This window comes from Chanos chanos, chromosome 4 (genome assembly GCF_902362185.1).
Source record: "Chanos chanos chromosome 4, fChaCha1.1, whole genome shotgun sequence".
NCBI lineage: Eukaryota > Metazoa > Chordata > Actinopteri > Gonorynchiformes > Chanidae > Chanos > Chanos chanos.
In genome coordinates, this window is record NC_044498.1 from 18,402,565 (window position 1) to 18,430,064 (window position 27,500).

General features: G+C 39.6%; 1 protein-coding gene across 1 annotated transcript in view; it reads right to left on the reverse strand.

The window, feature by feature from the left end:
- Positions 1-18,325: 18,325 nt before the first annotated feature.
- The window catches only part of plcb1l (phospholipase C beta 1-like), an 86,230-nt gene continuing 77,055 nt past the window's right edge, over positions 18,326-27,500 (reverse strand). Inside the window, exons 32-33 of the mRNA XM_030771190.1 lie at positions 27,192-27,278; positions 18,326-18,550 (exon numbers count right to left, since the gene is read on the reverse strand). Of these exons, the coding sequence (XP_030627050.1) occupies positions 18,326-18,550; positions 27,192-27,278 (312 nt within the window). The remainder of the gene's footprint in view (positions 18,551-27,191; positions 27,279-27,500) is intronic.

Consider the following 27,500-nt stretch of genomic DNA (forward strand, 5'->3'; position numbering starts at 1 on the left):
GCAAAAAGTCTTTTTTTCATCAGTTCCAGTTTTCATCAGTTCAAGATTTGAATTTAGTTAGACCACTACAAAGACCACTACTTTGAGATGTAGATAAATTAATCATGGAACCAGAAGTTGTGTAACTACTCCAAATAGGGCTTGGAATGGAAACTCAGTTCCACATTAGAACCAAATCCAAAATGCCAAGTACCGGATACCCGTAATGTTGGGATCAGACTACATGATATTTTTGTCTTTCACCATGGTCACCGCATCAGATTAGGCAATCATGGTGCCATAAATTCTTGCCGTGTCTTGGTCAGGAGACTGGCAACACTACAAGTATGACCCCGACCAATCATCATATGCTGCTTTTCACAACCTTGCACGAGTTCATAGGTCGTCCAGGAGGCCGACTGTCATTCATCCTGTTGGTCAACGTCAGGGAACACGTTGTAGGACATGTCAAACTACGTAGGAAAATACAAAAACTTCTGACATGCTAGACTCATGACATGTGTCGAGTTTCGTTACAAATGTAAATCTCTGTGATTGCACACACACACTGTGAACAGTGAGCAATGAATTTGTCCTCTGCATTTAACCCATCAAACACACCGGTAGTGAACACACGCACCGGACGCAGGAGCAGTGGGCAGCATTCCTTGCAGCTGTTCTCTAACCTCTAGACCACGGCTGCCCACAGCTGGGTGTCGGGTGTCGGGTGTCATGTGGTGTCCTAGACGCCACATCGCTGTTCTCAGATTATGTCACACTGTATGGGGTAAAGAGATCCCTTTGTCGCCCCCGATGTTCATATTTCGGCCCAATGCTGGAAGTTTGTCTGTGACAACAAAATTGTGTCAAAATCGGACTGAAATCGTGTAGTCTGAATCCAGCATAAAAAAATTTAATTTCAGTTCTGCTAATCAGTTCCTAAATGCGATAACCCTTTATCACTATTTCGAAAAAGGCTACATATGTGCAAGGACACACACAGATATCTGCCAGGACTGGTCTACATGACTATGTCATGCATCAACGTGTCCATTTGTTTAGATACGAGCAAGGATGCGTGGCTAATGTCACAACAGTGTGAAAGATGGACCGCGGTAAACGGTCAAAAGTGTGCCTTCACTTCAGAAAAGTAAACGACAACAAGGCAAAGCGCAATGCATATGGGAAGCTCATTAGCTGCAAGTCGGGTTGCACATCAAGAATATAATACCTTTTACATTTTCTTGTTTTGACGGTTAAAATGACCTCTGGACGAGGTGTTTATTTCTGATAGTGGGGATAGGGTGGGATGTCCTTGACTAGTAAAATGTAGGATGAATAAAGATGCATGTGTTTGTCACCAGAACACTAAAATAGTCTCACCAAAACAACCAGCAGTTAGTTCAATTAACTGCTCTAGATTGATTTTTATCTATTAAGTTTTTTTTAATGCACATCTGTGGATCATAAGTTTTTGCTGTATGTATTAGTAAATACTAGTAAATAGTGTTTACTTTGTGAATGATCGGTTAACGGTAAAAAGAATAAAGATATTTTTGCTATCTAAACATTTAACTTTTTTTTCCCCCTTTTTAAACCGAAACGGAGAATCAATAAGCAGAATCAGGATCGGATTCGGAATCGATAAAATTCAAACAATACCCAACTCTAATTGCAAAGTAATGGTAATTCCAAAAAAAGGACATTTCAAAGGCATTTGTGACTCAGACAGCTTGTGGTCCTTGTGCAGTGAATAATAAGCATAGCTGCCTAGTCCAGAATCTGTGAACTAATGAGAATCACAATGCAAATACTTTAATGGCAGGGGGAATGGGGAGTTCAAAAGCCATGTCCGTCGATGGCTATCACAACTGCAGTGGTTAGCTGTCCACTTCTTCTCTCTTCCACTCTGTACGAAATCAATGAAATTTCAAGTGGAGCCATAAAAAATCCATTCATTTAAGCTCATTGCATCAAGGGTTTTCACTGTGTACAGTAGAGCTCAAAGAAAGTTTTGTCCCATAAAAGGTGGATAGTGTTGGTTTGCGTAGCGGACTCATGTTTACACTAGCAGAGTCTGTGGGAACATGGCATACGACCATGACTTCATGTCAGTTAGTCAGGATGAATGGCAGAACCCATGGAGATTTTTCAGATAGCTCCAACAGGTTTGCAAAGTCACATAAGAAAGTGAAGGTCCAATGTTGGTCAAACAGTGATGACAGACTTTATCTTGCACTTATTTAAACTGCTTTTCACCATTGTTACTGTGTGAGAAATGTTTGTAAGATGAGTGCAGTAATGAAACCTGGGATATTCTTTCATCTACATATATGTTAAAGTTAAACAAACCTATATTTCTTCATCTACATATGTTCAAGTTAAAACTATGTGATCAGATATGGTTGATCCATTCTGTGCACATTATCTTTGATGAAAAATGAATGTATATGGTAGACTAAAACCAACCTACCAGCTATTAAAAGAATCAAATCTCTGGTTAATAGATTTGTCAGTGATCAAACCGCCCCAAAAAATGGATCTGTTCAAATCTCCTCACAGCAGCAGCCGCTGCTGGGTCTCTCTTGGAAGCAGGCAAATCCGTCTAAGTGCTGTTTATTTTTAGCCTCTCAGAGCGTTATGTCAGGTAACACACACACACACATGTACACACAAAAAAATATTCCCTTGATTAGAACATCAGATAAGAGCCTGATAATCCCAAAACCAGAGAGAATCTCAGTCTGTTAAAAACACAGCCAAGCTGTTCTGTGTGGAAAACAAAGCAACGGGTGGCACATTGGCAGATTTGGGAGGTATTTCAAAATGACATAATGTAGGCCTATCTCTGGCTCACTGAACAGGGCTGAGGTGTTGACATACCCCCTGGTTGCGTGCCTGTCCACTCGTCGGAGCACATCTGAGATTTCAGGAAGGTCACGGCTAGTTCGTCCCACTTAAACAACGGTTTGCGTTCCTACGCTAGCGGAGTGTGGCATGTAGAACCAGAAATATCATCTAAGTGATGATGAGAACATGTCTCTTTGGCAGATATAATTCACTTTGGGATTTTAAAGAACAAATTACTCCATGACCTTGACACTGTCACAATCTGGGAACTAAGAGGGATTGAACGATTTAGACCAACTCAGAGAGCTGTTTTCTGGGCTTACGCTCCGTGAACACACTACACCAACATATCAGCCATAGGAACTGAGCCTTCCATGAGGGCAAGGTGCAAAAGCAGATTTTTACAGAGGACTAAGTGGTGTGAGAAACAAAAGAGACAAGTCAGAGAGTGGCTAGAAAGGAACGTAGATCTAAAAAGAGGAAGAAAGAGCTAGAGAGAGGAAACAGAGAATGGAGGGTGAGTGATGCAAAAGAGAGAGAGTGAGCAATACAGTAGCCTGCATAAAAGCGGTTTATTGGCAAGGCCTTGTGGGAGTGATGTCACACTGTCTGTCCCTTAAGCAGGAGAAATGAGGTCTGAGGCTCGCTGTGGTCTAATTCCACACAGACGAGATCTCTCCAACTGCTACGCGCTGCCATCTGCCTAATTAGCAAATTCCATTAGCGGAGCAGGAGCCCCGGGTCCACGGACTCCTTCAGAGACACCTATTCCCGACCGTTCCCAGCGCGCACCGCTAACATCGACCCAAAGCCTTCACATGTGGCATCATCCACAGCCCGCCCTCAGGTCAAATCTCATGTAAGAGTGTTTTGTAAGAGCGTGAGCTGCCAGAGATGTATGGAGACTGTCTGTGTGTGTGTGAGTGTTTAAGTGTGTTGTGGTGTTGGAATAGTACTTAAGATATATTATACTGTGATTTGAAAAGGGCTTGAGGGGCATATCAGAACAGCATCATTCTGACTTTGTTTGTCCAAAGTTAACAGCAGACATAATGAAAACTATGAGCACTGATCTCTATTCCTGTCTATTCCTGTCGGTTCCTGTCGGTTCCTGTCTAACCTCAATCATTTACTTTGAGTTTTGCTTTCATATTAATTATTAACGTCCTCTTGGCAGGTCTGATTAATACTGATAGGACTTAGCATTAAAGCTCTTAAACAGATTGATTGTGTATGTAACAATCGAATATGTCTACAAATAAGAACTACTAGACTGATAACTGTATTCCAATACCCACTTAAAGCTTTATGGGCATCCTAAAACAAATTACAGAAGGAGAGCAGGATATCTTTGTAACAGACCACATCTAAACAATTATGAAAAAAACAAACAAACCATCCCTCAAACACACACACATATGTGCACACACAATCAGGATCTATATGATTACAAATGAGACTGAAAAGGATCTTGAAACCTTAGATGTGTTTGTTTTCCTCCTGAGTAGTGTTTAACTGACTCTTCAGACAGGAGAACCAATGAAAGAGATTACAGCAGAGGCGGAATTCCTAATGTGTACCAAAGTCATCTGATCTTCCAAGACAGTCATGTGTTCTCACAGACAGACTTAGGCATATTCAAACTCCTTTCTATGGAGTGGGAAAAGTTCACTCAGTGGTACTTCCTCCTTTTACAAAGCCTCTTTTTAATAGATTCCTCTCTGGCCTGCTCCTAAAGAGAGTCAGTGTTAGCAGTGTAGCAGCTTCACTGAAATGAATCTGTCTCTAGAACATTATCATTTCAGAAATCATCTGGTGTGAGAGATTTGAGAATTTTGTTGAGGATGAGTCTCTCCTGGCAAGTTTCAATAGCAGAATGGATAATAATAGATTGAAAAAGCACGGACGTACAGGAGTCACGTTCTGAGTAATGGAACAAAGGTCGACAGTTTAATTGGAAGTGCAAATTATGTTCACATGTAGCACTCCCAGTAGTGGTTTGAGACAGGGGCTGAATGCGATCAGAGAGCTGTGCTTTCCAGTGGAGGGGTGGGGGGGGGGGGATGGGGGGGTGGATCTAGAAAGAACAGATAATAGCTTCAGGTCTACACATACTCTCTCTGTATTTTTAGACTCACGTACATAGACCAGGTGCTGCCGCATGCGTTCGCCTAGATGACTTTGGAACAAACGCAGTTATCAGAGAGCTGCCTGTCACCCATAAATTAGTGATTGTGAGTCTCGGAATACTTGAGTATCACTTAATCTTTGTTTTCTCAAGAAAGGATAAAAACAAATGAGTCAACAAATCATATTTGCTCAATTCCCCCAGAGAAACTACTGCGCAAAAAATAATGTTTGAGTTTACAAACTGTCGCCCAATACGTGGGACTAGAGAGAAATATTCTGGTTGCACAAAAACCATGCATGCCAGAGAATGAACGAAACGCAAAAATGATCATTTATTGTAACGTCTTAACTACAGTGAATTACGGTGACATGTTGATCAACTGAAATACAACCAAGCAATGAGGACACTGTGATGGATTTAGATTTCTAAGTTTTTAAACAATAATGTCAGTATAAACCATAGATAATTTCATTTGATGACACATTGATTGATGTCTTTTTAACACTCCAAAGTGCAAAAAGACACTCACAGCTGGCTGTAATGTGCTTAGCTTATGCAGTATGTACCAGGTAGCCTTCAGCCCTGCCTTGATTATGATTATAAATCTGTGGTTGTAAATTATTTTTGAAACCAGTTTGTAAGTTGACTGATAGGGCCCCATACAACATATAAAACAGTCTTTCTCCACTGCTTCAAATTTGTAAGCAACTTCTAAAATCCAATAAACTGCCTATTAATACGCAATACCACAAGCATCTCACAAGCATTGGAATACAACTCGAGAACAATTCTCTAGAGCGTAACAACAGAGCAAAACAGTTCTGCCAACAAGCAGTGTAAACGGCTTTTCAACAGTGAGGTCTTAACCCAATCACAAAAAAGAATAAAAATAACACAACAGGATGAAAGCATAATCTTTGCAAAACCTGCTAAAAAAAAACGTGAAAAAGCACTAAAGAAATGACAACTCACTGCCCTGGCATAAAATATGGGATTAAAGCTCCTTCAACTTGATTGGACAAATGTCTACATGATCTCAATAGGTTGGAATGTAATCTTGTCCATGAGTATACTGTACTTTAAGAAACACTGTGACATAAATCCAATATAGATTAATTCATAAGGAAGACCGATGAGCCACAAGTGGCAAGCGGGGATCTACCTCCCATACTGGCAGTAACTATTGAGCTGATTGGTGGACAGAAAATGGGAATCTTTAGGGTCTTGGGGAATATACTCAGCTTCTGACACTTGATGATTAAGGCTCTACATGCAATTAGGTCATCATTCAGATCTATTGAGCTGATTGATTTTATTTGATTACTCATGTCATCCTCTCATGATTTCCCACAGGTCAGTGTAGTTATCAAGAGGGATGGGACAGCCTCAAGGCTGGAGGCTCCCATTTCAGAGAGCAAGAAAGGAATGGAGTAAACTAGTCTTGACGAAGTCTTTGCACAATTAATTGAAACATGTATATAGCCTATCAAAACATTCACGCCAACAAAATCTTTGTCCTTGCCCACAAAATCTCTCAGGACCTTCTTCCTTTACCAAATAAACTAAGATCTACACATGCCACATGCATTGGTTGGGGGGTTGGGGGGGGGGCGTGTCAAATACTGACAGGACAACAAGAATCTGCTTCCGAGACATGCGCACAAGAAGGCCAACATTGTATCTGCTATCCCACATCGTTTTTGAAATGGCCCATTACAGGGTCCATTAGGAGTATTTGGAAAGAACTTTTTAGAGAACCTTTGTGGAGGATGTGTTACCGCACACAGGAGAGAGCATGCCAAGAAAATTAAAACAAACAAAAGCTGCACAAGAAAAAAGCCAAAAATTTGAAGGACCTACCGTCTCACCACTTCTGCATCAAGTGCTTTAGGGGCAGAGCGGCATCTCTTTTCCTGAAAACAAGAAACAAGATTAAAGAAATCACTTCGGTAATGCAAATAGTACTTTATTTCAAGCTACAGTATCTGAGAACACAGTTTATGGCGCTTTCTTAAGACTGATCAGCGGCAGACTGTTTAGTTGCTCCAAAGCAGCAGAGCAGTTTATCTGCTCCACAGCCAAGTAAAGCATTCATTACATTACAATATGGGTTGTCTGCTTCATAAAAGGCAATGTGAGCTTGGCTCTCTGAAAGAATAACAGCCAGAAACACAATGACTCACCATGTTTTCAGGCTATCTAATGAAAAAATAATATGCTTTTCCACATAGCGCTCATCAAGGCAAGGATTCAGAGACTGAGCCCTCAATCCCATTCAAAGTTATGAAAAATTACTATATTCAGGAAAAAATATGGATTCCACTGAAAAGAATGTGCTCATAACCTTCAACAGATAAGAACGGAACTTTCCTGACAATGTTTGCACTTCTGTGCAAACAGCTGAGGACCAACTCCCATCATACTGTCAACACTACAGTTACGCTGTAGAGAATATGGTTTGTTCGAGCCCTGTTTTTGTTAAATAAAAATTGCACATCCTGGACAAAACACAGGAAGAGAGAGACTTATCTTCAAGCTCTGTGTGCAGTCGTGTGTGTGTATGTGTGTGTGTGTGTGTGTGTGTGTAAAACCCTAGAATGCCCTTAGGCCAGAGAAGTAGTTTAATTCTGCCTGATAAGTGGTTTTGAAGAGGGGCCATAGAGGGACCAATTTAATGGTCTCAGTCTACATGCAAATCTCAATCAGAATGTAGCGTGTGTGTGTACTTTTTCTTAAATGCAAGGCAAAACACTACACCGTAAATGAAACTACTTTTGTCATCTCTCCAGTAAGACAACCTGGTCTCTCCTCAGTGATCTGCAAAAAGTTAAACTGAATAGAAAAAACAATTATTTGATTTTGAATGACACGTCTATGGTTCAACAAATGTTTTTTTCTAGTTTTATTAAAGCCCATATATTAAAATGTGTCTTTCTTTCTTTCATTGTGCTTCAGAGTTTTCATGGTTTTCCCATAGAAGCTGAGGATTCCAAATGTTTGGAGGGAAAACTTGATAACCAAACATCAAACACCTTAATCAAACATGACATGGCTAATGCAAAGTGTGAGACACATTATAATTTGGCAGTTTAATCACAGGTTGACTCACAGGTAATGTTATAACATTGTTATAATATTATGACACCAAACACAACTCTGGAACATTTCTCTAAAAATAATTACATCTCAAAACGAAGTAGAGCGTCAGTGATCAGAACGTCTCTGAACTGTTTCTGTCGAATATATCACACATAGGAAAGCATAACTTTCGCAGTGCATATTGAGGTGCATTCAAAACAGCACAACTGGACTCCGGAGCAAACAAAAAAAAAACAACCATACTTCATGTAACCTCTTATGCTACCTCAGTTCATCAATACAACGCGGTGCACTGCATGAGTGCAGGTAACCCCCACCCTCCCCTTTGCTGCTTGAACGACATAAACAGCAACTTCCTATTGCAGTTATAATTTGTTGCTCTTGCAATAGAAATGTCTAACGAATCCCGGTCCTTCCGCTCGATCATAGGCTGTGTTCAATTACTTAGCAGCTCAAAGTGCACTGTTCACGTCACTGACAGTGATATTTTCCCTCTGAGTAAACTCTTTCTAGACAATAAGAAAAACACATCCGCGATGCAAAGCTTAAGACTTTTCTTGGATGAGGAATGGCTTATGTTCACACAGCGCATACATGAACAAATTTCATTTATTTGCTCATTTTGCTATCAAACACTGTGTACCTTGTCAGAAACCGCAGTTAGCTAAGGGAGGGTGTAATTCAGGCTGGTTTCTTTGTGAATGAACTGCGCGTGCTGACACAATATTCGCCTGCGCGTTCCCGCAAACAGGTGGCTGGAGAGCAGGTGTGATCCGGTCACGTATCCGTCTTCTATGATTCCGGCTCTGGCCGTTATTATTCTCTTTGATCACACAAACAGCTAATATTAAACTACATTCATGCATTTCTTCATATAATCGAATACGCTCCTTGGGGAATTAATATAGTAGCTAGCCTGTTCGTTTAGGCGAGATGTTCTAGGCCAAAACGTGGTCAAATAATATTCAGCAAGAACATTAGTTTATCCCTGCTTTGAAAAGCCATCAGTACTACCGCTAAGTAACGCTGATCCTCTATACAGAATTCGACATGCAATTCAGATGAGTCGCAGAGGCTCTAACAATACATAAGTTACATTATTTTCCACTTCAATAATTCGACGAACGAAAACCTTCGTATAATATAATTCCTCTCACCAGTAACTGATAAAATGCCGGGGAATCGCCATACATGGTCACCAACAACACACTAAATGTTACGATTCATTCATTTTGTATGAATCTGGATTACGTAAGCGATAACATTAATGGCACAATTGCCAAGCTGTACGCGTGTATGCTATTGCTAGTATAGGGAAAACACTGGCAGCTAGCTGATATACAGGGAATGTCAACAAATAAAAAAAAATGTTAAGCCAATCGCTATGACACGCAAAAGAGTAAATGCAGGTTACTCGCAAGCTATACATTCTTCTTAAAGTGTCGGTTAAGCAGACGAAATAAGTCTCCCCCATTCCAAAGGCTTTGCACTTAATATTGTTGCAGAACTTGAGTAGGATCTGCCAACTCAGCCACAAAAGCGAATCATCGAATGTGCTGCATCATATCTTGTTTATTTTGCTCTATTTTAGTTCGCATCCAGCTTGTTGATTATAGTGTATCTAGCTAGCTGACGGGCGGCAAGCTAGCTCAGTGGCTAACAGGCAGCATTTACATTTTCTTGAGGCTGTGGAATGGAGCACTTGCCTACCGTTAGCGTAAGTGGATACAACGTTATCCTGGCGCACGTGCTGTGTAAGAAATATAAAATAACGTTTCCTACATCTGCACGTACAAGACTTCTCCTTACCTCAAAGTCCAACAGGGCTGAGTACCAGTGGTTCTCAAACAGCTAGCAATGTAGCTATCACTGGGAAGAGTCCTATCTCTAATGATGCGAAAAATGCGCTTTCAGCCTGACCTCTGCTGCTGATGGAGTTGGGCTTCTTGTCCGCGTTTAGAAGCCCCACCGCTGTCATGCAGCAGCTTGCCTCTCACTCAATCTCGGACCCCGCAGATCATTGAACCTCAGCCGGGACATGGAGCTTCAAGATTAAAGACTGCAACTAAAGACCAATCATTTTCCTTACGTGAGTTGGTGGTCGCAGGCGGAGTGGGCTAAATCCTGTGTAGAGAGTGATGCTGGCGGAGGATGGGCCGGGATTTTCCCCCTCCTGTTTCCAGCTGCTGGGTCGTTTTTTTTATCCCTCCCAATATGCCCGCTCAGCTGTCACTAGCCCTCCAGTGGAGAGCTGCCTGATAAGGTTTGAGAAGACACCCCTTCGCGTGAGAGCGTGTGAGTGTGTATATGTGTGCGCCCCGAGCAAAGTGAATGGCAAGTTGTCAGGTGGAGTGAGTCATCGAAACACACTCCTTACTTCCGGATGCGACCGCTTTTTTTATGAGAGAACAGCTTGGTCTGCTCACCTTCAAAGTACATATATAACATAACGGCCAGGGATACGATGTAATGCTGTATGGAGATGGCGCACAGTCTAAAACTGGAAAATGGTGCCAAGTTTTTGTCACTAATTCTGATGGCTTCTCTTATCTGGTAACATTAGGATCCACTATTGATAGACAGCCTAAATCTCTATGTTGACTGAAGTAGATCATTTCTGCGTATCTTGCATTGTCACGGGTAATGTAGCTTAATAATACTCGAATGTATGTAATGTAGTGGCAGAGACAGCGCGGTGCTTCACAAAGCTTTACCTTTTCCCCACCAAATCGCTGTGCTGTGAAAGAGTTATCTAGATCAGAGCCTGGACGACCATTTGCACAACAAAGAAACATCATTTGTGAAAAGTCCGTAACATGCATATGAAGTCTGGAAACAAAGGAATTTTCAGTACGTCCATGTTTTTAGAGATTTTCGTGGAATTTTGTAATCCCTGGCTAGAAGATCCGATAATGTCTCTGTAAAACTCCACGTTTGTCTCTAAGAATCTGGAGGTGTTTTAATATGCTTAAAAGCCTCCCACTGGTCAGCAAAAAGCCAAACAGAAATGTGATGTACTGTGTTATTATGTGTGTGTGTGTGTGTGTGTGTGTGTCTAAAAGACAGAAATAGAGAGGGAGGGAGAGTAAGAGAGTACACGTATTTGGACGTGTATTTATTCATTTGTTACTCTTTCATTACAGTAATATGTTTCTGTGTACAGAGTGATCATTTTAGCCCTCACTAAATGGGAATCTTGTTCAGTGTTAGTAATGATGGCCAACGGCAGCAGATGTAATTACTATGGCGTGGGCGTAAAAGTGTCAACGTGTGATTTGTTCCAGACAAGCTGAGAAATTATGAAAAACAAATAATAAACTTACATTCATTATATTTAAGTCTGCACACAACCCCTTGCTCTAAAGTAAATAATGATTTGACAGGTGTACAAAAGGAGACACAGAAGATCTGAGACTTCTGTTTGCTCAGTATGTACTTTTGCCCTCTATCCAATGTTCCCCATTTCAGTCAACATACGTTTCCACAGTTCTGAAATAAAAGATAATGAAACAAGCCACTGACCACCTGTGCGTAGTGTCTGAATGTTCAAATTAATCTATCATTTTGAATATTCACCTTATGTCTCCTCAAGCTTCCAAAGATAGGATTTATTAAAGCATAGCTACCTTATATTTCTCCTCTTCACTGAACAGATGGAGAGGTGGTTGTATTCCTTGCTGTTTGGAAGGAGGCAACAGTATTATTGTTTGCACAGCCTCCAGAAACATATTAAAAGCAACTCTGTCTGTGTCCTGGACCCAGCAGAGGGTTAATTAGCTGGCTTCCTGCTTGCTGGAATGTGATGAAGACTCTCGGTGGACATCGGATGTTGTCAGGGGGGCAATGATGTTTTATTTGCATGTGTTCATTTTATAACAGCATGGAGCCATCTTTGAGAGAGGTGCTAAAATGATGGTCGAGGACTCTCACACAGCCTCATTCTGACACATGCGGACACACATTCACACACACACAGTTCTAGACAATGGATTAAAGGTGTAAATTAGCACTAAAAAGGTTGATGAGCTATTTGATCATGGTTACTGGCAGCTAACACAGTTACCTATGTTGTGAACAGAGCAGTTCATTCTACAGTTTTTTGTGACCCTTCTAAAATCTTCACCTCGGATGATACTACACACAGTGCTTCTTTCTATGCATGTAGAGTGGTTAGCAAATTTAGGTTGTTGTTGTTTTCCTCACTTACACTCATGGTCAAAGCTCTTTCTTTGAATGGTCATCATTTCCAGGTTCCTCTGACGCTTTTAATTACCTGCTGACTCATAGCCTTAGTATCAATTGCAAAATACATTTGAATCGATTTTAATTGTTTATTATATATTTAAAAAAAAAAACAGAAAAGAAACAAAAACACAACCTAAAATATTTCCTAGGTTTCAGAAAAAAAACACAAAAAGGGGAAGCTCTTGAACTTTTTCCAAAATGCATTTTTAACTTTTCATGGAAGCTATATCTTCAGGGAATTCTCAGAAAGCCTCTCTAACATGGGACAGCCATATCTTCCACCCTTTCTTTTAAAGTACACTGCTTGATATTTCCTATCTAAAAATTAACAGGGGTACCTGAGGGTGCAAGGTAGTAGGCCAAAGAAAATTCCTGTTAGTGTATGTGCAAGTGTAGTTCCTGTTTTGATAGAGAGTACAAGTGTAGTTCCTGTTCTGATTTGATGTCAGTAAATGGCTACACTTGTGGAACTATAGTTCCCTTTCGTGAGTGCTCTGTATTTCTCTGCACACTCGCATTTTCTCAGTTTTCCAAAACTGAATATTTAACATGATTACTTTTCTTTGTTTCACTCATTAGATCTTTCAGTGGCTGAATCACACATAAACTCTAGTTTCCAAGGCTTAGCAGAATTTCAAAGTAATTTTATTAAAGCAAGCAGTATCCTTATGTAAAATTTTTAAATGAATTATGTGAGTACCAAAAATCCAAGTTTTTAATAGATTTTTGTGGCTCATATTCTACTCAATCAGCAGAAACATTAAAGTAACAAATCTGGGTAGCTGGTGTTCTCACAAGAAAATATGATCATAAAATATAATCCTATTTCCAGATAATGATGTGTTTTTATTTGTTCATGATGTACCTTTATTTCTTTATTTTAGAGAAGGTGAGATACCTGAAAGTCAAATGAAAGGGACAAGGCTTTGTTTGAGAGGAAAGGGGCTCAGTGGAGTATTTATGGCCTCCAGAGGAGATAAGCTTAACTGTGTTTATGGCAGGCACTACAGGCTGAAATATAGCCTTATTATTTACTGTTAATAGGAAAACATCTCTCTCTTTCTCTCTGTCTGTCTGTCTATCTCTCTCTCTCTCTCTCTCTCTCTCTCCTTTACAACCAAGTGTACTATCTATGCCCCAAATGAAACTCATTTATATGGCGATCAGTGATGGGCAGCCAACATCAGCACAAAGTTCGAGCATGTAATGTCTTCTCCTGAGATTCTGAATTCCAGTAAATATTATACCGCTATACAAGTTCACTTATACTGATTACAGTGACATGTTGTGTCAGGATGGCCAAGCAGTCTAAGGCGTTGTGCTCAGGCTGTCATATTATCCAAGTTGCTGCAACATTGACAGCTGGTTCAGTGGCTGCTGGCGTTCAAGTCGTAGTCTCCCCTGGAGGTGTGGGTTCAAATCCAACTTCTGACAAAACACATTTTTAAGTAGCCCCAATTTTTTTTTCTTTGAAAACGTTGTTGGTTCAATCCCCAGGGTGGGCAGGGGCAGGGGCAGGGGGCGAGGGCCAGGGGTTGAAAGAACAGTGCTTTCCCCTCCCTCAGTATGCACGACTGAAGCCCCCTTGAGCAAGGCACCTAGCCCCCAACTGCTCCCCAGGCTGTGTGGCTGCCCTATGTGTGCTCACTGCCTTCTAAGTGCCTCCTTGCTGCCAATTGTGTGTGTGCTAATTGCTCGCTGCTCTCAGTGTGTGTGTGTTTGTGCTCACTGCTCCGGGTGAGTTAAAATGCAGAGACCTAATTTCCCCTCAGGGATTAATAAACTATCTAAAATTAAAAAAAAAAATTAAAATTAAAAGCTGAAAATTATGGCCGGTGATTAGATGATTCAAAATGCAAATAAAGATCAATCAGGCCTTAAAAACCATAACACATTTATGAAGGGAGGCAGTTAGTAAAGATGACCTGGTGCAGTGGTTACACTGTCATGCCCAAGATTGCTACAGTATCTTGTGGTACCTGTTTATTTGCTAAGATGCTGTCCCACGGGTAGTTGAAGTTCACACTAAGTAATCTATTATCATTCAGTCAAATCTCATTTACTTGTATTGTGTAGTATATTGTACCATTCTATTTGTTATGACTTAACCTGAAAATGTTATGCAAACTCTTTACCTTAAACAAATCAAGCAAATATCCCCGGATAAAACTTAAACTTAACTGAGGTTCAGTTTGAGTTTTCATATGAATTGTTTAGCTACATGTATTTACCCTACTCAATTCAATGAATTTGCATGCAGCTTTCAGGTAAACTCTCAGCACCTTTATAATGTGATATTATATACATGATTACATATGTACATCATATTATATTGCTTAGTATGTACAATAACATAGAAAAGACAATCACAATAGCAATACAGCAAGACAACAAATTAGTTTGCATAAGGAACATTTATTTTATCAATAAGCATTTCCCTTTTATTCTAATCTATTTTCATCTCAATATGTTTATTCTTAGATACAACTTCACCTTAAACATGTACAGAGGGCATACATTTATGTCAGTTATGGTACTATCACAATTAAAGACACATTAAAAAAATGGTTAGCATTTATATGAAACATCTCTGCAATACTGCTCATCACAAACGTCACTCAGTAGTGTAACTGTACTAAAAGTGCACACTGTCTAACAGACATACAGTAAAACATCATTAAACAATGGCAATTCGACAAAATGATACATCGCACACATTCGACATCAAACAAGGCAAACAGATTCAAAGGCACAGGACTCTTACTTCATGGCAATAACTCTTTTTAAACTTCAAAATCTGGACTCACTTTACAAGTAATGTCATTTCTTATTTCAAGTATTTTTTTTTGTTTGTTTGTTTTTATTTCTTTTTTAACAGATGATTTATCTATTCATGTTAAATGGCATTTTATAACTATGTTATAGGCACAGGCACAGGCAAATTTGAATGGGCTAAATGTTTTGGTAAACAAATACAAATTCTGTTACAAAAACAGCCAATATATTGAATTGACGGGGCATTGAAAGAGGTGATTTAATTACAATTTGTTCCATTAAAGAACTCTAATGTATTGTTTGAAGAATACTCAGTACCCCCAGAACTGAAAAAATAACTTTGGGTTTAGGGACAGCTGTTCTGTCTGAGGTACATCATGCACAGTTCTTTTTCTCTCTGTTTGGCACTTTCCTCATCTCACACCTCAAGGGAACAGTTTGTTTCTCAATGACACAGACTGAAGAGTCTTGACCTCACTTGAGCGAAAAGAGGAATATCATTTTAAAGCCCTCATAAAGCCTTCTTTCCCTAGTGAGCACTGCTTTCATAAAGAAGTAAATGGCTATGGGAAACAAGCCCGTAACTCTGCGGCCCCATATCTCACAGGCCAAGTCCATTTGGATATTAATGCATAAGAGGCCAAATGAGAGACCAAATGAGACACTATAACCAGATGACTGCAACAGAGCAACAGAACAGTTCTGTGTAGTACCATCTGGTTTACATTTTCTACAGTTTTCTTTCATTTCTTTTCTTTTCACTTGACTAATATAGATTTCATTATGTATTTTCAGAATGGCTCTGGCTGACATATATGTTCAGACAAAAGCACTTTGTATACAAAGGGGTTTGAGCATCTGCACATTGCAAAGAACTGTACTGAAGTATGTGTAAAGCTGGTTCTGGGGCTAAGCTGGGTTTGTAATACAGCTTGTTTGATGAATAAATGTATATGTGTAATGTGTGGTGTAGAGGAGTGATTTGAACCACCCCCCTTACACGTTTCAGAAAGTAAATGTCTTGTATAGAACCTCTGAATATGCAAAGGCAAAGCATTATTCATGTTCCTCTTTTATTGTCAGCTTGCCGAAAAAAAAGAAAAAGAAAAATAGCATGAAACCAACAGTTAGTTACTAAAAATCTCCAAATCTAGGTAACAATATGTCCACATATTGTTAACAAATTAGCAGTCCATGTGCAGCATGTGAAAAGTTCAAAATTGGCTTAACTGGTTGTTTACTCACTTTATTGAATGAGTATTGAATGAGTAAACTACCAATGCACTTTCTGAGAAAAAATTCACTTCAGTCCTGTTCCATCAGTACTGCCAGCTACATTCCATGTCCAGTCTTGTAAGATAATGTTTGAGCTGTTATTTTGCATTGAATGTTCTTTGAATTAAGTAATAACTTTTCCTTCATGCCTATTTGTACATGTGAAATTGGAAAATCAGTGAGCATTGATAGCCATGAACACAATGCTCTTAATCTAACCAAGATTAGATGTCTCTGAATTAGAAGCTAATTTAAGTTCAAAGCAAATGGATGAGAAGTTCATTGATTCTTTAACTTCTACTGTTTTCAGGAGGGATTCTTGATAACTGTGTAAAACTGCATATAAAAATGTCCACAAAGATATGGGAGTAGAGCCATCAGACACACCAATTTGCTCATTCTGACTCTACTCATGTCACGATAAATAACGTCACTAAATAAGTATAAATGTCTCGGTATCACATTTTATGTAAAGGGAATTAGAGAAAAAGAACTTGGATGACAGGCTGATTATTTGTTTTGTTTTGTTATTAAAAACCCAAGACATATTACACCTGTGAATCAGAAAGATCATAAATCCCTAAACAGACCTCTCCTTTACATAGTAGACATGTTATAATCAGTGTTAATCATGATTCTACACGGACAGCCTTTTACGGTAAAGTGTACTACATATTACATGTATCTGTATGGCAGAATGTAAATTATAAATAGATCTGAAGCAATTTAACTCCCCACATTCTATGTGCTCTCTGAGGTCAGTCAACATTAACATTGCTTTATGCATTAAGTAGCCATGTTTCTCAACAGAGTGCTTTATCCCTTTTTATATTCAGTGTTCATATGCTACAATAACAAGGATTGTGGACTTTACAAGTAAGTTAAAATAGTTAAACAGCACCAGCCCTGTGGAAAATGATAGAGAGAGGATGGACCCTAAGACACTGATGTCAAAGTGTTCGAACATCCCTGCGTTAGCTGGTCTAGAACGGTCTCTTTTTGAGATTAGGTCGGTTGGGAATCATCTACATTAAAATTCAAAGGTGGAAAAATAAACATATTTTCTGAACATTTAATCTGCTAAAATATTTTTCAAGCATATTTGCTATTATTGGAGTTCTACTATTTAGTTATCCTGTGCCTCTTATTTATTCAGTCAAAGTTATTATTTACATATTTAAGAATGCATATGTTTTTTTTTTTCCTCTGTGCTACATAACTAACCTTTACAACTGTACAAAAAAACATGCAGATGCACAACTCACCTATCCTTGCAGCTTCAACTCCTACAGCAAGATTTGTGAGTAGTCCAACAAATAATAAAAGAAGAAAAAAAAAATCTACAAAATATTTATCACTTTGACTAACTTCAGAGGATAAAGGAGGTGTCAGGAGACTTTAACCTGTTTTATGTGAGATGGAGAACCTCAGATGTCTGCACTAATATACACTGCACCACCTTTCTGTATCCTACAGCTACATCTTTTACAGCACACCTTAAAACTCCTTGTATCAGGTTTTACCTTTCAAATGGTTGACAGCATCCTATTCATTGCTCAAAAAGTAGTTAACAATAACAATAACAATGACAATAATACAAATGATTTTATCAAAAAGTATTGACCAAGTGCACATCTAAATCCAAACTCCAAGCAGCAAACTCAAATTTGTAAGGGTTTTACCTTTCCGAAAGCAACAATTCACAGAAAACGATCAAAAGGGAAAGTATCGATATTCATGCAGTAGTTCAAGTAAGTAGTTTCCCCACTTTCTTAAAGTCCAGACAACATCCTACGGTTGTTGTACTGAAACGTGCAAATAAAACCTGGGCAAACAACAGAGCATAGAAATTTCTCTTTTGTCTTTCCTTCTATCTCTCTCTCTCGCTCTTTTTTTTTTTTAAAAAAAGGTATTTACATACATTAATGTAAGTACAGCTGCATTACCAGATTGGACAGAAATGGGTGGAGCTTAAAGAGGCGTGTCATAAGCTCCCTCTGAGGACCCTTCCTCCTTGTCCTCTTCTGAATGAGCGGCTCTGTGATTAAGCCTTTCGATTGTTGTGGAGATGGGCAAAATTCCCTGTTCACTGTTGTTGGTAAGCTTGCCCTTGGCAGTGTCCTGTACAAACTCCTGGATCTCCACTGGAAGCCTCCGGAACTTGTCCTGGTATTCCTGGTCCAGCTCGCTTTGCAGCTGTGTAAATAAAACAAAGGGGCCAACAGCCGAATTATGTATCTCTCTTCAAAGCATATGGAACAGACATTGCCATACAAGGACAAAGAACAACACATACTTGAAATAATGTTTTATACTTTTTTTATACTAACATAAACAATGCATGCTATTTATGGCAGGCATCGACACATACCAAGCTTCTCTTTGGGGTATACCAAAACAAGTGAGAAAAGATTACACAGATACAAGGCACATCATGTAGAGTCCACAGGACCCAGTGGATCCCAAGGGGTACATTGGAACCAGTTAATGAGGTCCTTAGTCCACAGTTAATTCATCAGTGATTTTCCACCAGGGTCACAAATGCTGTGTGAAACTAGAATGATATCTTTATTCCTTTTTGTCTTCTCTCTTAGCCTCTCTCTCCTAACACGAATAAATGGAAGATGTTTTTCTTCCAGGCATAGACTAGCCTAATGATTAAACATGACGGAATTGTATTCATTCTGACCCAATAATTGCTTTAATGCTTATTTGACTGGTTAACTACCCTGCTCAGCCCTCTGGGAGATTGTAATTAAAGAAAAGCACCAAAGACGAATTGTGTCAGAGACTCCGAGTTTGAAACACACACGCACACACACATGCACGCTCATTTTTGGTCGACCTTTCCAAAAGATTTACTTTACATCTGTAAACTTAAAATGAATATATCTCACTGACAGGTTCATACATAAACACTAAGATTAAATTCAAATTTATATTCAGATGCTTAATGGGGCCTTTTCTGTGCTTGTTATTTTACTTGCTAAAATACATGTCTCCTTTATAAGCCTCAACTCTTCCCTTTAAAACACCTCTGGAGCACAATTGAACCCCAGGTCTAATTTGGTGATTCCCTGAATCTTTGCAGGTGAGATCAGGTGAAAGCTCATGTGCGTTCTTTCCTCAGCGGGCGACCCCATCTCTGAGGTCACCTTGTAGGAATTCATCATTTCCTCAAGCTGACATGGACACGGTGCTGCCAGATGGCTTAGGACGGTGACGGAGCCATGCGTCCCACACAAAGCGTGACCTACTTAGGGCAGAGACATCTGCTGTCCCCCTACTGGCAAAACCACAAAGGCTTTTGGTTCTGCTCCTCAGCATGTGTGTGTGTGTCTGTGTGAGTGTGTCTGTGTGTGTTCATAGAGTGGGCAAGGCTGCCCAAAGCAACTGTTCACCAGGGCACCCAACTGTGTCCGACTACAACCCATGCCGCCCTTTGCCTGAGCAGACGATGGCAGGGTGTATGTGAGAAGTGTGTGTGTGTGTGTGTGTATGTGAGCCTGAAAGTGTATGTACCACCTCTTTATCACCTGGGGGTTAAAGCTAGAGCTGATGTAATTAAAAGTCACAAGGAAGTCAGAGAAAGAGTTGGCATGATTGGGGGTGGGGATTGGTGACCTGATATGACATTGGCACGACCAAATATGACATCATATGAGCTGTTCCGTTCTGAGTCTTTGTGGTAGCTTGGTATAGCTTTTAAAAATGAGTTGTAGAGACTGGTAATGTGACAATGAGACTCACATCCCATCACTCAAGTCAGGGAGTGTGTTTAGGCATCAGTGAGATTAATTAATTTTCAGATTTTAAGCTTTTTAAATCTGGAATTTGCTGCTGGAAATCTTCATCTGAGTTTGTTCCTGCCTAAGTCAAGTTTGCTTGTTTCACTGTATGAGTAGTATCTTTTTTTCCTGTCAGTGCCATAAAGGGTTTGGTTTAAGGTGGGAGAATGACTTGAGGTTGTGGTACAGGTATGTAGTCTGGTAGTCTGGCCAAGAGAGCAAAAACAAAGAACAGACCGAGAAAACATCTTTTTTGATAACAGTAGTCAAATAAGAACAAACAAATGACAGGCTACAAGATTAGAGTAATGATGAAATATCATAAAAATGAATGACACGTCATTCATATCAATATCTCATACCCATAGAAGTAGGTCATAAAGTTTCTGAAGTGGTTAAACAGCAGCAAATTATTACCACTTATATTCACACAAGCATGTACTGATGCAGAATTGCGAAAATGTATCACATTCAGACAATTTGTACAGGCTTACACATGCCAATGGTTGTTGAATTTCATATTATGAATGTAGTTACCAGTCCTGTTTATCCTTGGTCAGTGCGGTTAGTCTGTATCATTACTGAGTAAACTGGTGATTCTTGATGACCTTTACAGTTGCAGAAGGTCTCCATGGATTTAAAGTTAAAGGGACATGTACATGTTTTTCACCTTGAAACTAACACAGTGCACATAGACTTTACACACATTAATTTTTATGTCACTCCCACTTTAAAATCAACACACTTATCTCACCAGTAATGGTTTTATGCAAACTTGCAAACTGATATGATTCTCTGTCTGTAAATGGGTTGAAGCTAATAATTCTGCTGTATTGCTGCTCTATTTAAATATTCTTAACAGTCTCAAGGTACAACTCTGAGTGTTAAATATTGAGGTAACATCATTCCATTTCCCTAAATATACTAATGTAACAGAAGTACACATGTGCGGTTTTAGACATTCACTTATTTACTTATTTTAGCAACCAAACAGCCCACTTTTCCTCTTCAACAAAAAATTAGACAACTAATTCAGATAACTTCACATTCTCTCTCAGGACAGAGTCCATAGGGTGCTACGATCGTGGACTGAACAGACCAAATTAACTGGCTCTCCTTAAATGACCTTGAGAGATTAGAGCAGAGCACAGACTAGTTTCCATTTGGACTCAAACATGAGACATTTTTAAAATGTGTCTTTCCTCAAAAGACATGTCATCTGTCAACAAACCACAGTTAGATCCAGATTCTCTTGCCTTCTTAAAATACTTCAGGAGCCCAATGACCTTCTTGAACATTTGGCCTAATTCGGATCTGCCATCGAGGGAAGAGAGGCGCAAATGGATTCATCACTTACTCTTTATGCTAACATGCAAGCAGAAATGCTGCTGTAAAAATAGGATTTGACACATCATAGACATCAACACCTTTTGGACCTCAGTCCTTCATAATTCTTACTGTCATTGTGTTGATCTGGCAGGCCACTTTGTTCTCTCTCACAGCTAATAACCTTGGTTCCTCTATTCAAGTGTTTTGGGACCAGTTAACAACATGAATTAGGTGGGTTAAACACCAAATCAACTAAATATCTAAATATTTGAATGTCTTTGGGTATGTAAAAAAAATCAGTTTTAAAAGCACTTTTGGAACATTCATAAAAGTGTTTTTGATCCAGGAGTGAGGATAATAAGGAAAGTGATGGTCAGTGGACAACTCTGTGGTAAAAATGTGAAGGACTACAGCACCCTATTCTAGTGCTCCTACCTTTCATTCATGCAGTGTTAGCTGTGCAAGAAATGAAGAGATGATATGCATGTTCAGATACCTATGACTGAATTTCCTCATTGTACCATCTCAACCCTGCTCTTATTTCCTAATCCAAAAACCCCAGTTACTGGAAGGAGCTCAAATCCAGCTGGGTTTGGTTAGCACAGCCCAAGTGCCCAGCAAACATATCATGTTGAAGAAGAAACCAAAGCAGTCAGGCAATACATTATCGGAAAAAACAACAATCTGTCCTCCGCCATCCATTCATTCAAGCTTTGAAACTACGGCTACCACTGTTTACGTCAAAGTGAATGAGAATGAATCTGTCCTGGTTTGCTAACACACTGCAGGAGCAATAAGTGTCTCTGACATATGGGAGTTCTGTTTTGGTTGCCTCTGGTTTTTATCGAGTGACAATCTGTCCCCTGTGAGACACAGGCAGGGTGTGTGTGCATTATTAATGCAGAGCAACCTCATACCGCACACATCAAACAGCACCAATGAGGAGCACTGAGGTGAAGCACGACCCTCCTGTCACCAGAGGGATTTATCTACCCCCCCCTGCTTCGCCCTCTCTCTCTCTCTCTCTCTCTCTCTCTCTCTCTCTCAGGAGGATATTACAGGGGGGACATAAACTATATGAAGTGGGGTTCCATTTGTAATCCTCTCTCTTTCTCTCTGAGAACAGGACCAAATGTATACTATACCTTCCCCATCTCCTACTCATGTGAGTGTGTGGTCACTTTAAACCTGTGTTGTCTAGTCTTCCATCTATTTTTTACCCTCTCTAAAGTCCTCTTTTCTTTTTCCCTGTCTAACCTGTGGGTCTCTCCCCTTTTTTGCTATAAAACTTCTGCCTTCATGTCCCTGTCTCTGTCTCTGACCATGTGAAGCACTGCTTCTGAGCAGACAGGCTGTTGGGTGGGGTGGGGTTAGAGGCCAGGATGAGTGTTGTCATGACAACGGCACACCGCTCCTGTTTGTGAAGTCATACGACCGTTTTCTGCCACTCTGACCATATTGCCTTGGGCTGTGTGCTTGCATAACTGGGGGTGGGAGGATAGCTACGTCCGACACCGTTTTCTGAGTGACATTGAATGTAACAGTTTCAGGGGCAGGGAATTTCACAAAGACTGTGCCATATGGTTTTACTGTAAAAACAGTTGATTCTATAAATAAGAACTCTAGGTACTCTTGCTTTCAGTGAGAGATCATGTTCCTGTTTTAACTAGATAATTGAATATTAAAGTAAATATGGACCTTAGTCATTCAGACCAAAAGATAAGGTTGCACTTTTCCATTATGCAAACAAAAAACATCGTAATTTAATTCAGTAGAGGTAAGTGTGGATACATATTTGCTCATGAAACTTTCAGTTACTTAATTCTGAAAACAATCACGAGTCAAAGGTCCTCAATGAGTCTTATTCTAACATGGTTAAAAAGAGACTGAGGTGCTCTGACATTTCTTTGAAAAATTAAAACACAAACTAGCATTAATTACCAATAAACAGGGAAAACACCAAACTGTTTTGTCAGTTCACTGCAGTGATTTCTACACTGGTTTTGACTTAGCTGGAGGCTATTTAGTTTGCCTGAATTTGTCCGCAAGTCTACAATTTGGGGAGAACTTAATTTTTCACAAGGAGTCTTTTCAAAGTGACTGTGAAAGTCAGCACGCGTTAGATTAACCTCCATGCTGGGCAGGTGTGAATCCTGGGGACCATTTTGATTGGAACGTTAGCAGGACACTGACACCTGCACACACTCACCCACCGAGACGTGATAATAATCCCGCCTGATTCTCACTCTCTCTCACACCTCCTGCGTCTCTGTGTAGCCATAATAGGATTATAAAATATTGTGATATTTAAGCAAAGAGGGATGAAAAATCGAAATAACATTTTCACGCATTAATATCCACGCGTAGCTTAAAATTTCTCGTCATGCAGTGTATCAGACCAATTGTTTATGGCACCTGTGAAATAAATCCACAATCTCTCCCAGTTCTTGAAACTATTTTCCAGATTAAGGCCTGGAAACTGAAGTGATAAATTCATTTGCTAAAATGAGAAATGGCTAAAGTGGGTTTTGGGTTTTCGGTATGCTGTTCAGGTCTCTCTCTCTGCTTTTCTTGGAAAGCTCTAACTGAGTAGTGTCCAGAGACTGTTCTCCATGTCTCCACAGACCCAGGGATGGTTATAGCTGTCCATTAGTGGCTGCTCTGAGGTGTGGAAATAGGTCAGGACTACTCCTCTTCCTCCCTCCCTCCCTCCCTCTCTCTCTTTCTCTCTCCCTGTGTCTCTCTCTCTTTCTCCCACCCCCTCTCTCTCTGTCTCTCTCTCTCTCTCCCTCTCTCTCTCTTTTTCTCCTTGCCCTGGTTACTGCAGCTCACCCCCTGATCTCTTCTGCTCAGTTCACAGTCGACATGAAATCTAAAAACATACACATCTGAGTCTATCTGACCTGTTTTTAAACTGTAGAAATGTGCTTTCCTTCAGAACTAACTACTAAAGCTATCTAGACCACGGCACTGACTCACATGTGTCTAACTGTGACAACTGGCAAAGATCACACAGCAAATGAGGACAGACGAGACTCATGCCTACATTATAACCATGCTCCTATTCATGCAAGGAAAGAGACGCGCTGCAATAGCATTGTGTTTCAGTCAGTACATAATGTTCATCTACTGACGTTGACAAGTACTGGCATTAAGGGGGAGAGACTTTCTTGTTGTCCACAATAGGAGGTCTACAGATCTAACCAATTCTGACTACAAATTTTCGGTCAGCAACATCAGCCAATACTGACCTGGGCTGATATCATCATATTCTGTTAAAAATATATATATTTTTTCAAAAACATTTTTTATAAGTGTCATATGGAATAACTTAGCACAAAACAATATAGAGCATAAATCTTAGGAATCCTAGATCCTCAGTGACTAAAAACAGCTGTTTATGTAATGCTATGACTTCAGCCACTGTGTCCAGTATTCATTGTAGGGCTGCTGGTGTGGTATTTTTTGGACTCTCTCACATGTTGCCAGCAGTGTGATTTTACACATTTGCTTTAGCATTCTCTGTCACTTCAGGACACCATGACCTGTGTAGTGATGTGTTTCAAGTGTCCTATCTGTTTGGTCCTATAAAATGCTTTGTGAGTGCATCCCCTTTAGGAACTTTACTTTAACATGTTTTACACAAGCCACTGGATCTTCATCAGATACCTTGTAAAACTGGAAAGCCAATAAATAATAATAATTTTTTTAGAGCTCCATAGATGGAGCAGCTGGATTATCCTCACTGCAGACAAATTTGCCTCATGGGTTTTGCTCTGTAGATTGGTTCTACGTATCTGACGAGCAAAAAGCAATCAGCAGTGTTGTATTTTGAACAGCAACCAGTTGATTGTTCACCAGTTTCAAATCAATCTGTCCATCACAACAGTTGATATATATGTACAAATATAGAATCCAATCTGTCAAATCAAGTATCACAAAGTAAGAGATACTCATCCTCAATACATGTGAAATACATGTTTAGATTGCTAGTAAGACAGCAGTGCTTAGATCAACTTGAACTTTATCTTCAGTTAGAACAGCAAGCTCATTACTACCACCACAGCAAATATCAGGTAGTTTTCATGAAATAAAACTGTAACATATAGTACTTTCAGACAAAGTGGTTTTCTTCTTTCATAACAGTGCCAATTATGGAGTGCAATGCCCCCTAGTGTTGCATTAATTGTATTACATATTTTCCAGTAACAAATATCCTGATTTGCTATTCCCATATGAATGCCTCCAAATAAATATTTTACTCCAGTACAGCCCAAGACAAACATGTATACAAATTGGTGTATACTTTACAGTAGACCAGAAAACAATAAAACAATAAAATGTAGCGAGTAAGACTTTAAGGTAAGGTAATATGGAACACACGATTCAATGCTACTTTAAGATACCATGTCAAACAGAGCATGAGGTGGGCCCTTGTACACTCAGCCACAAAAAGTTAGATTAACTCAGAAACATTAACAAGATGAACCTCCCATAGATCCTATAGATCTCCTATAGATCCATATGGCAGTGTATGATATGCATTTAAGTTTCTTGCTAAACTGATTCCCACATCACTGGAACAGGCTGAATCAAACTGACAAAAACGTAACTGAGGATTCATTTACCGTGATTTCTGGAGGATTCAAATTATTAAGACATATCACAGTCTATGGAGGAAACACCTCTGTTTCGCTAATTATTTAATTGTACGAATCACCTTCCCAAATGTCTCCTCAAAGACTAAAACCGCCTTTGACATTCCACCAAAAATTTATGACAAAGCAGTAGAGAAGCAAGAGAGGCCAGCAAACATAGAGCTAATAACTGTCAATGCTGAAAAGGATTGTGAAACCGTATGCATTTATGTATAATATGGGTATAGACTATGGAGAGTGCATTGGCTAGATCTAAAAGGAATACTGTAGGTACATATGGTCATGTATTGGAATTCAAAAACAGGCTCTTAGTGCAGCTGTAGAAAAAGTTACTGTGTTTGTTGTGTTACTGGTAAGTCTAGCCACAACAGTCTCCTTCTCTCTGCACTACAACAGACTATATTCACTGAGAAGTTTTGAAAACTTTTGTGGAGATCCTTGATGTTAAGTTTTCCCCAAGTTTTGTATGAGAAAAATGTGCATTCAAATGTTAATTTAAATGTTAATTTTGCAATATCCATGTGTAACTATCATATAAAGAGATATTAGTTCCAATTACGCAACATGCTTGTGAAATTATTGTAGCGCAGAGCAGTTCATTTGGATCTAAATCCAGTAAGTTTGGCATTGTTTGTTAAAGTCACATATTTCAATGCAGTTATTTTACTGGCTTTTACTGGGTTAGGCAGGTACATATGCAGCTCTGTTAGGGCGTTTAAAGTCGTTGCGTTACGACTGGCAGATCTCACCCAGGCGCTATGCGTGGTATTAATGCTGTAATAAATTTGTGGTCATATTCATTAAACGCTTGGATGCAGTAATGCTTACCTCTTCCCTCTCCAGAACCATCTTCCTAAAATAACAGTGACAGCCAGGTGACACACACACTCAGTATGGAGCAAGTGTGTGTGTGTGTGTGTGTGTGTGTGTGAGAGAGAGAGAGAAAGAGCGAGAAAGAGAGAGAGAAAGAGGGAGAGAGTGTTTCATCTACACAGTATAAAGCTTGTGCAAACTGGTGCTATCTCAATAGTCACTGAGACGTAACGCTGTATTTTGACAAACCTTTGGCTTTTCGTCCAGGATTTGCTGCCGAATGTCCTTATGTTTTTCCAGTAGCCTCTCATGTCTTTTACTTTGAGCATCTTCCAGCTGAAGAGTCAGACAGAGAGGAAGAGAGAGAGACAGAGAGAAATACACACATTCATGGAACCAGCTGGCATTAGCAGGACAGAGGCTACGTTTGGATCAATTCTCTGGATGTTACTGGTTTGTCAGATACTTTTCTGTTCATATATTAATAGAAACTATATTAATGCATGCAGGAACTGTTTAATGCAGTAGTCTGAACAGACTGTAGTGCTGCCTGGCTCA